Source organism: Agelaius tricolor, unplaced genomic scaffold (assembly GCF_023055355.1).
Source record: "Agelaius tricolor isolate 1412-34295 unplaced genomic scaffold, bAgeTri1.0.p SCAF_2, whole genome shotgun sequence".
Classification (NCBI taxonomy): domain Eukaryota; kingdom Metazoa; phylum Chordata; class Aves; order Passeriformes; family Icteridae; genus Agelaius; species Agelaius tricolor.
The window spans coordinates 55,630,480-55,641,961 of NW_027269262.1; the positions used below are offsets into that span (position 1 = coordinate 55,630,480).

Below are 11,482 nucleotides of genomic sequence, written 5' to 3' on the forward strand. Positions count from 1 at the left end.
GGTACTAAAAACTCTTCCTCCAAGTGAAAGAAATCTTCAGAATAAACTCAGATTCTTCAAGATTTTGTCTTTATATACCAAATTAACTGCATTCCAAACCTGTGGAAGTCAGAATTTCAAGTTTCTCATTTTTCAGCCATACTTTGAGGCAGTTGTAGAACTTGTATAAGCACTGGTCAATTTGTCAGCTGATTAAAGGAAGGATGCCAATTCTATAGCAGCACTTACAAAAGAGTTTTAAAATTGGAACAAAATGCTTGTATCTTTGATGGGGTTTTAACAAAGTGTTTAACAAAGAAACAAAAGCCATCTAAGAATATAATCATATTCCAACTGTATAATCCCACTGAAATTCTTGCTGGAAACCCTAGTGTTGTTTCAGAAAGAGAAGTATTTTCATTGATACGGGTCTCTTGAACTTTTTTTTGCTACAAGAACAAACCTTATCTTTCCATTTTAATCAGCATTGGCCACTGTGCTTCATTCACTTTGCTCATGAAATCTGACCACCATAAATCAGTGGAAGAAACCCTGATGTCTTTGCAGTGGCAATATCTATAAGATTGTGTAAGCAGATGTACAGGATGTGATGCCTTTTCCCTTCCTTCTGGACAGAGTTTGTGTAACTGGGCAGCAGACAGGGTAATCACAGAAATGATTATGCATGCTGTTTCTTTCTTGTACTTGCAGCCAAGTACTGTAAAGATCTAATAATGCAGAAATGAATCGACTGAATGCTATTTCCAAAACATTATATATTTTTTTAAAAAACTCAAGTTGTATGGTTTTTAATTTTTAAGATGTACATACCCACTAAGCGTGTGTTTGAGTATGATCTTTACAAGAGATTAAAATGAGCAGCATCAATGTCATTTTCATAAAGTCTTAAATTTAAATAATTTAGGAAAGAGGTGTTTGTTTTCTTTTTTAAATCAAAAAGTGTGAACAGTGACTTGTTTCTTCATGTAATACCAGAGGATTGTATTATTTAAGTTTTGCCTTACAGCTGTGGTGGGATCCAATGTCTCATAACCAGAGCACATTCCCATTTAATTCCCATTTAACAGCTGACTACTCAAAGTTATCTGGCTTTACCATGGATTAGAGCTAGGGACTTTTCCAGTATCCAGTTTCTAAGTGTTTATTCCCACACTGATGCTGCAATGACAGCTGAGCCTACAGCTACTCCTACTTGTTCTGTTCTCCCTGTCCTCAGTGACCAGGAATGACAAGAAAAAAATTTCCTGTCTCATTGGTAATGAGTTGCAACTGTGAGCAGATGAGACCTCACACTGCCATATTTTAAGTCAGACAATTCTCCTATTGCATACAAGAACTAATAAATGTGATGCCATATCCAGCCTTCCAACAAGGCTTATTTATCACAGCCACTGTAGTTACATCTACTCACACAATATTAGAGTCCTCATTTCCTACTGGCTTGGAACTTAGGCAGAGTCTGCTCCCATTTCCATTCATACACTGTAACTCCCAAGTAGTTCTGGCAGATGGGTTCTTGTGCCAGGATGCATGGAAGGAACCTGAAGAGGTTTCAACCATACATCACCAGTGCCCATGCCCTTATCTCCTCATCTCCCTTTGTGCAGCTAGACAGAAATAGCAATAACCAAGGGTGATGATATTGGTGTTGGGGCTCAGGAAAGCAACAAGGCTGCTTCCACCTGGAGTTAAATCAACTGAACAAGACATGCTGAAACTCTCCGTGCAAAGTAAATTTAAAAAATTCTTGAGAGATTATAAATGGAGAAGCCAATAAGCTCTATAGATAGTGCAGTGAAGAATGGGTGGATTTCACAGGATTTCACAGGCATTGAGAGGCAGTCATATGGTCAGACTTCACAGACACTTGAAGAGGACTACTTCTGGGGAGTGCAGTCATGCCAGGTCAACAGTGCCCAGGGAAATGCAGCAGAAATTCCATGCAAGGCCATGAGCACACTAGAAATGGTTTCAGAAATACTGACATAGCAAAGTGATACAGCAAACTGGGATCAGTGGGGGGAAAAAACTTGGGACAGGCTGTTTTTTGGGAGGAGATTGAAGCAGGAAATAGTTAACCAGAGAGGTGAAAAAGAACATCTAAAAATATTTTTTAGAAATTATGCAAGTCCTGTGAGCAGTGCTGCCTGCTGGGTAGTCCTGCATTTGATGAGCCCAGTTTGAGTCAGGACCATAAACCAAACTTGTAAACAGGCAATGCAAATATCAAACCTGCTTCCACAATAAGGAGGAAGCGATCTGGGCTGAGGTATTTTCCTTGGCCTAAAAGGACAACATCTGGACAGGACAGATTGAACATTCTGGCACATCTCCAGGACTGATTACATTGGTATCTTCCCAGCTACTTCCTAATATCTTTCACAGCATAAATCCCTGCAGTAAAAGATTGATTACAATGTAGTCTACATTCCCAAGTAGACTATTTTCTAACAAGGACCCAAGAGGCTTCGTTTCTTTCCTTCTACTTTTAGCTCCCAGTCCCCACTGTTAGTCATGTTGATTTGGCATAAGGAAAAGGTAGACTTACAAATATTTGTTAATCACTCTCTTTGTTCTACTGTTTTCACTTCCAAGCAAAAATGCATCAGATTTCTCTTGGTTTCCTTTACGCAGTTCTTTTTTTCTCAGCAAAAATATTCACACGATATTTCAGGGAAAAGGAGCAAAACAGAGGATAAGCACCATCAAATCAAACCAAGGCACAGCTCAAAATCCATAGCCATCTCTTCCCTATCAAAAGCATTCACCACCCCGGCCAAAAAGCTGTACTCTGGTATTTCCAGCATTCCAGGAACAACAGCAAGAACTACTCTGCAGGAAGAATCCTCCCAGCAAACACAGGAGGTTCACAGACCTGAATAAGCCCTAAAATGCTATTTTTTTAATATTTTTCTTTACTGTCTATGTGAAAGCAATACTTTACCCTTACAAATTAGTAAACTACTACTTAAGTATTACTGCCTAACATGAAGAGAATCTCTTGCAATGTTTGGTGTTTCATTAGAGCTACTTAGCAGCCCAAGAACACCTGATGCATATGAATGGTGGCAGGAGGCACTACCCACTTACAAGGAAAACATTATTTCAGAAGCTGCCACACTGTTATTTTCTCAGGATTGCTTTGCCTAAAAATGTTTTATTTTTACCTGCAAGCATCTCTTTTCTAGACTAAACAAGCCCTGCTTTTGCAGAGCTTCTTCACAGGACATATGCTGCTGCTTCCAACCATCTTCATAGTTCCCTGCTGAACTTGCTCCAGTTGGTCAACTTCTGCCCTGAATGGAGGTACCCAGAACAGGATGCATCATTCTAGATGTGGCCTAATTAGTACCAAGTATAAGGGAATCACAACTTTCTTTGATCTACTGGTAGCCTGCTGTTGACACAGCCCACTGTTTCTTCTCTTCATCACTGTCCACACAAAATGTTAAACCCACTGTCCACCAAGACACTGAGGGAGTTACTGAACCAGGGTGGGCTTCTGGACAGTCCCCTAAGGAACTCAGATAAAAAGATGGAGTATGAGCCATTAGCCCCTGAAATTCAAAGATCCATCTGTTTTCTACTCATGTACCTGTCCCTCCATCTAGTCCACAAATACATTGCATCAATATTACAATGTCATGGGAGATTGTGCTAAAAAACCTGCCAAAGTCAAAGCAGATGATATCCCCTGCTACCCTTAAACATTAATCCAGTCAACCCTGTCATCTCATTGCAAATACTACTGTATTGGTTAAGAACTAAAATCCATGCTACTCCAGATCACTTTTTCATAAAAGAACGTGATATGATCATACAATGCATAAACATTCATATTCTCTGTGGTCATCTTTACCACCAAAATTAAGCTGCCAGAAAATCTTTACTCATATGTTTTCTCTGAAGTAGCATAAATCTGCTAGCAAAATGGAATATCTGTGACACATGCAATCACATGATTAACACTTCTAGAGGAGCACTACTAATAAAATTATTACCGAGAAAAATAGAAAAAATATTTCTGTGAGTCAAGTTCATGGGAAATGTGTTTCAGTTTCATGCTGTTTAAAGCTGCAGATAGTATTTTTTCAGACTTTGATCCATATTTCATCTAATTTTAATGAAGGGCTTTCTTAAGTTTAACGCCTTAATTCCTGGAAAAAATAAAAGTCCATATTAACTTGTTGAGATCATAAAATATATTGATGAGCTCCTAAGTATCATTTCCCTGCAGAAATTTGTCAATGTTTTATACAGATTCATACTTATATATCAATATAAAATATAAATATATTGATAAAAATAGAATACAAAAAAAAGAAAAAAGTTTTCAGAGGACCACACTTCTTTTTCTGGACCAGCATGAAATCCCCAAAGAATAGTAAAATAATGTATGTAAATAACAGCTATTTATTGTATTTTTACAGTGTTGGGAAAACCTAGTGCGTAAAATTGAAACTGCGATGTGCCATCAAAATAAAAAAGGAAAATGTAAACCATGGAAAAATAAAAAAAAGAAAAAGTAAATGAACTTGTTGAATATTTTCTATTCTGTGAAGCCTATTCTTAATAACTCCTTGAACTACATTGACTAATCACAAACATCCACTACAGAAGACTTTGATATCTTAGATTTCTGATTGAAAGGTTATTCTGTAGAGTAGAGCAAAATATGGGATTCAGTGTTAGATGAGATTTGTTAAAAACATAAATATCTTTTGAAGTGATTTTGCTTGTAAACATAAACATGAATATGTATTACAAAAACTGAATTCACACTTGTTTACAATTAGCAGTGTGAGTATTAAACTCTTAGAAATACATATGCGAAAGAGAAATAATAGAAATTTTCTAGAAAAGGGGAGTGATTTTCAGAATTTCTAGAAAGCCTTAATACTGCACATTCCTTAGATTTAATGTTGGGATCCTACAGTTTCTTAGCTGTAGGTCACCAGAACCCGTAAGTTAATTGCATTTTTTTTTTCTGTTCCCAGGGTGTGTAAGACACTCAAAACTTCTATCAGCTCTCTATGGATTTCAGTGTGAGCCAAAGAATACCAAGACTTTGCACTGGAGTCTAAAGTTTGTTCTTGACAAATGAGAAAGTAAAGAAATGCTAAACAAAAGCCTAGTATTGACTTGAGATCCACAGTGAAAAGGGCAGGTAACAAACTCCCAACAGAAATCCAGGATAAAGTGCAAAATACCCAAACCCAGCAACACGATTCAATCTAATATAATCAGGGAAAATCATCATTTCTGATTCTTAAAGCACATTAGGAATAAAGGCCTCTTCATTGATATGTTTCAGTAAAATGATAGAACCACCAAAAATTAAACTGTTATATTGATATTTTCTTGGGATATATGTCTGTGTTTCCCAAAATCATACCAATTGCTTAGGCTGTCCATTTATTCATGAAATGGATGAAAAATCTATATTTTTTCCTCCCTAACAAATGTTTGAAATTAGGGTTTATTTGCCTATTTTAATCATTCCAATTTATTGGCTCTAATTTATTTATTTTGAAATATGCAGATTGATAATGTAATTACCAGCAAGGAGCCTGAATTTATTCAATTGTTGGTGCAAATGCCACAGTTTCCTTGTTTACATGAGGAGATTTTCACTAGTGCTGCTATCTTGGTCACTGATCAGCACTGACTGGATCAGTGCTATTCCCATCTGGACACAAGCCCACATATTTTTGATATGTACCTAAACAGAATACAAAGCTTTATAGCTGAATGACAGATACCTTCATTTCAGGTATCATAAAGATACTGGTACACCCATATGCACTAAAAATAAAGAAACATATCCCTGAGTTAAACAAACATAAATGTGGTTATATAGTGGAAGGATAATTTAAATACGCATAGCTACTTTTCAGGGAAGAACTTCTAAAAAACAACAAAAAAAAAAATAGATCAAAGACATCAGAAGAGAAGGAAAAAAACCACATGATGTTACTACACCTGTATGTATGAATGTAACACCACAACCAAGAAAGTATCAAACACTGATCTAGGAGAGACTGGGAACTTCAGTGATAAAACAGACCTTCTGTTTCTTGGTCATGAACAGCTTGGCTGCAATCTTCTATCTTTGGTCAGGATGCAGATAAGAGTACCAAACTTTTAGTATAGATTTACACTTGACTAAAGTACACATTTTTAGTAATATTAATTTGGTCTCTGAATTTTGGGGGTTTGTATTAAATATGTTACCAAAAAAAAAAAAAAAAAAGCAGACCAGATGATGAAATTTAACAAACAAACTTCATTGAAGCAAGAGTCCACTTGGACTTGTGGATTTCAACATCAAATGCCTAAAAGCAAAGCACTGAGTATTATAAATAGTAGTTTAATTTCAACCACTGCACTACTTTTCAGGAAAGGCATTTGAAGAGGAGGTCTCCCTCCCAAAAATAACTAATGAAGAGAATCAGTTACTGCAATTGAGCACTTCCACTGTGGCTCAGTTAAATACAACTTCTCACAGCCTTTTTAACCAACAAAAAATGAGAGAGATATGTAAAATCCAATTGGAAAATATTGTTTGTCAAAATGCTATGGCCAACAGAAGACTGTGTGGTGAAAGAAGGTGGATTTGACTTTTGAATTCAAGACTATTTTTTCAAAACATAATCAAATCCAGGAGTGAAATCAGTACCTAAAGTTGTTTCTTCAGTTTTAAATAAGAATTGAATTGAGAGGAATTGAGTGCAAAGTTTTGGTAAACATTTGGACTCATACCAGAAACTGTCATTTGACATACCATCAGTTGCGTGCCACCCTATTTGATTGGATCTTGTGTTGTGAAAGAAATGAGATTATTTCTAAGTTTCCCTTGCCACAGGGAAAAAAAAAAAAAAGGAAAGCTGTAGAGCTTCTGGTCTCACCACTGATTCAAACTGTGAAGGAGCACTTCAGTAAATCCAGTACTTTATGCTACATGTATAAAGGGAGATATTGACATGAAAACCCGGGGATTGGAAGACCTGTGTGTGATGTTACACAGGGGATTGTAGCAAAAACTTATCATGGGTCAGATATGCAACAGCAGCTGATAACACCTCACTCTCCTTCCCACCTCAATTTATCCTGCTATCTCCTACAGCTAGCAGGGAATCCCTCCCCTTCAGTAATCCTCCCTTTAAAGCCCTTGAGCTTCCTTCATGCTCATGGCACACAGCACAAGCGCCTGTGAGGAAGGGTTGCAGAGTCTCTGTCTGGTTCCCGTCACTTTTAAGAGCATGATAAAGCAACTGAAAAGAAAGTATGATTTTCTAAGGTGTTGGATTCTTTCCAATGCCTCCATAATCAATTTAAAGAAGCACATGAAAGGTAAGCAGAACAAGTGAAGAGGATTTTCAAGAATATTTACTCTTTGTGTGGCTCTACTCTCTTTAAAGGTACAGGAAATTTCTCCCTAACATCATAGACAGCAGATGTAAATTGGTATCAGAATCAAAGTAGAACATAACCCCTTTTATCTGGTGATAATCTTTTTTGCAATTCCTTGATATTCAACAAGCACAATTCAATAGCAAGCTACTTTTCAAAGTACTTACTTAAAGTGTAAGGAAATAGAATGGGGACAGGCAGGTTGCTCTTTCTAGATTCACAGAAAGCAGTTTGAACAGAAGCTTTTCAGAGAGAAGATTTTGCAGCCAATATATATTGAAGGATCTTTTCATGCACAGACTATAGGCAGTGATTCTTTTCCTTGCTTTAAATCATAAAAGGAAACCACGAGCAAACAATGGCTTTAAAAAGAGAAACAAAAGATAATTCAACTTTATATACAGTCTGCCTCCCCACAGCCCCCTGCATATCTATGTATACACATGAAGAAAAGGATTTTAAAACACCACATAACAATAAGTGTCCAAATTTTTACCAAAAACAAGAACAATTCTGTTGTTACTCTAGCTTCAAATATTTGAAAACTTGTTCCCTAAAAATTATACTTTCTCCTACTTTTTCTTTGCTACTTAGCCATCAGCTAGATGTAGTTATTACTACAGTATATGTAATAAGTATTACATATGGTTTTCAATAATGATTCCACCAAATAAGGTTTCTAGCATCTGTTTGCTAGCTATAACACGTAACAAAATGTGTTTTGTTGCTTAAATTGATCTGTTTAAGCAGTGTAACATTATCATATTATCACAAGTACGTTTAATCTATGTTTTGAAGAGGATAAGAATATTGCCTGTAAGCCACTGTAAGCCTTTGCCCCATTTTAAAGGAAAAGTTAAAGATCAAAAGTAGAGAGCATAAATACACAAAGCCTTGGCCCTCTCCCTCCATTTCAGCACTCTGTACTGACCTCTACCGGTTTCTCCACTTTAGGTTTCATCAGTAGGAAACATTCCACTTTTATTGAAGTTTTGCACTCTTTTCTTCAAATTCTGGGATTAAGTAAATTGCATCCCACCCTGCTAACTTCTCCCTGACTGAAGGTCATAAAAAGATCAAGCTTGCACCTATTGGTGGCAGTTTATCTTTAGTGAATGAGACACTAAGAAAAATCATCAGTTAAAAAACTGCCTCACAGCCTATAGATGCAGCTGTAGGTAGATATTAAATCTGAAAACTCTATCTTAATACATTTATTACTAGTAATTTGTTCTATTTTTTTAATTGAACTGCTTTTTCATGTCTCATGTGGTAATCAGATGTTTGCTTTATAAAATCTTGGTTTTTATTATAGAATTCCAAGCATCTGACCTATGATGATCAGAAGTACTACTGCAGCACAAATACCAAAGTTGTGAATATAAATTTAACATTTTTAGTCATCCCCATTTGAAATACTTCTGCTTCACAGAACGTGCTTCTCTCTAGAAGGTTCTTCAGTACAAATATTTGCTTTAATTAGGGCAGACCTTGCAGCTTTTATAACCACACAGCAATGAATCGAAGTACAGTAGCAACATAAAAGTATCACTGTAAAAGCTTTGTCAAACCAAAGTCATTACCCTGTCTTACTAGGAGGAGTGATACACTCACCACATCTTTTATACAACAAAATGAAGTTCAAACTGTCCATTTTTCAACTGATCACAAGAAAAAAACAAAGCCCTAGCTTTTTATGTGTTTTACAGTAAAAAGCAACTCTAGTTAGTCATAAGTAAGTGAGCAAAGTTTTCCATTCTCATTTACCAAAGAACACTTTCGTTGTCAGCAAAACCCAAAACTTTCCAATTTTAAAAGCATATTTTTCACTCTCTTCGTTATGAAATTCTTTAAGTATGAATAACAGTTTTACATATCATGAGAATTTCTTTTCCTCTTACCACTCCACCAGTGACTGGAAACAAACTTTTAAAATTTTTAAGTCACTTATACAGTCTGAAAAAACCCCTACAACTGCTGACCACAAAAACAAAGAAATTTGTTGTTCTGTTGATACAGATAGTAAAGCAGATCACATATTGGTAATTCCATTTCAGAACAGCTAGATTTTTATTATTCGTGAAGCTATTTTTTGTAATAATGCATTTTTCTTTCATATTCCATATATACCTTTCTAGATCCTGAATGTAAACAAATCACTGAGATATTCAGCATGAATCTATAATATTTCATACTGTATAACTATCTGAATCTGACATCCTCTTTATTTTGGTTGGTTTTAAATCATGTTCTCCGACTTGTGGAACATACTCATATTTCTCTCCCTTCTTTTACTGCAGCTGAAGCTCGCACCACTCCATCCTGTCAGTGCCAGGGAGCTGGGGCAGCCCCCTGGGGCAGCCCTGGAGGCCGGGGCAGGTCGGGCTCCCCAGCATCCCGGAGGTGCGGGTCCCGCTGCCCTGGCCAGCAGAGGGAGGAGAGGGGGAGCCCGCAGCGCCCGCAGCCCCCAGGGCACCGCTCCCCCCTCTGCTCTGCCCCCAGGCACGGCGACAAGAGGCAGCCCCAGCTCCACTGTCCGTGGTGAAAACCCACTCCTGGTCCTGCCCAGGGAGCTCGGTGACACTGCTTTGTGTGGCTTTGCCTCTTACCTTCACCCAGGGGCTGAGGATGGGTGTCCGCAAGGTTGACGTGTCCTGGTCTTGCTGGGTTTGCCACCGCTCCGATGCTCACGCTGCTGCTCCTAGGACTTGGATGAACAACTGGATCTGCTCTGCTAATTCTCTGCTGTGTTAGAAAGAAAACACTTTGGTGCTCTAGAACTGGGCCTTTGCTCAATGAGCAAGTACATGATCGTTCTGAGATTTGCAGATCAGCCTCTTTTTCCACATGTGGGAAACTGAAAATCTCGTTAAGACTTTCTACAGCCCACAAAGGAGTGAAAGACATTGATTTTCACTGAACAAGGTGCTGGCTGGATCACCATGAAACCATCTTCTTTCCAAAAGGCATTTTAAAGCAGTACTTTCGGTCAGCTCTGCGCAAAATATTCCACAACAGCCCCAATAACTTTTTTCCTTACCTCTGGTATCCCAGTGAGGTCACATTCTGTTAAAAACATCCTGTCAAGCTTGGTACAAAAGGGCTCCAAAGAATCAGAATGCAGAAGCTATGCAACTTGCTGACTAACTTTGCTCTGTGTTATTTACCAACCACACAAAGAAAATGCTGTCTATTCAAAACACAGTTCAAAACTCTCTTCACAGAAAGTGAGTGAACAAACAGTCCCATGTCCGATGCTGTAGTCACATCTCCCATGAGGCCCGGTGATAGCTCTGGGGCATGGGACGGAGTGACACCACCAGCAGTCACTACAAGGCACTTTTGTAAACAACTTGTGTGTGTGTGCAGAGAAGGAGGAGGAGGAGGAGGAGGAGGAGGAGGAGGAGGAGGAGGCGGGTGTTACTCTTCCTCTGTCTTAACATTATGCTTATTTGCTTTATCAGGTTGAAGCAGAACTTCAGTCTTAGTCTACTGAGTGCATTTGCTGTAGCCCTTGTACAGGATTTTCCTCATTATAACCTTTATTTTCTTCTAGAAGGGGTCTAAAAGGAACATATGGAATTTGTGCAGGATCTAGATTTGGAACCCTGGAGCTCAGTTAAGTAGCAGAAATTAATTCAGAATTTTCCAGACTCACCACAGAAACTGACAAACTCAGTGACTTACTCTACTTCATGACCAGAAAAAAATAAAACCAAAATGGTCTAAATAAGATTTTAAATTAATCTATTCTTTGTAAATTCTTACCCCACTAGTCACTCCAAAGCCACACCTTGGCAGAGAAGCAGAAATGTCTTTTTCAGCCCCCCTTAGCAAGGGAATTACCACACAGACTCAGCACTTCCAGCACTGACCATTGGCCTCCACTCACACCAAGCCACTCCAATGGTACTCCAATGGCACTCCAATGCCTTTCCTTATACTTACAATAAATCACAAACAACTGTTTCCAGACTTGGAAGGATAAATAATTGTTCTCATTAATCCCTTTGCAATTTCAGTCTTTAACTGTCAGACCAGCACTGGAATCCTATTTTTGCCACAGAAT

General features: G+C 37.9%; 1 protein-coding gene across 3 annotated transcripts in view; it reads right to left on the reverse strand.

Annotated features, from left to right (window-relative positions):
- The window catches only part of ST18 (ST18 C2H2C-type zinc finger transcription factor), a 169,528-nt gene extending 158,907 nt beyond the window's left edge, over positions 1-10,621 (reverse strand). Inside the window, exons 1-2 of one of the 3 annotated variants that reach the window (XM_071419354.1) lie at positions 10,454-10,621; positions 10,023-10,158 (exon numbers count right to left, since the gene is read on the reverse strand). In XM_071419354.1, coding sequence (XP_071275455.1) covers positions 10,023-10,158; positions 10,454-10,492 — 175 coding nt within the window. In that variant the 5' untranslated portion in view covers positions 10,493-10,621. Of the gene's footprint in view, positions 1-10,022; positions 10,386-10,453 lie in introns of those variants that run through there. The other 2 variants (XM_071419343.1, XM_071419377.1) reach the window with 2 other exon arrangements.
- Positions 10,622-11,482: the final 861 nt, after the last annotated feature.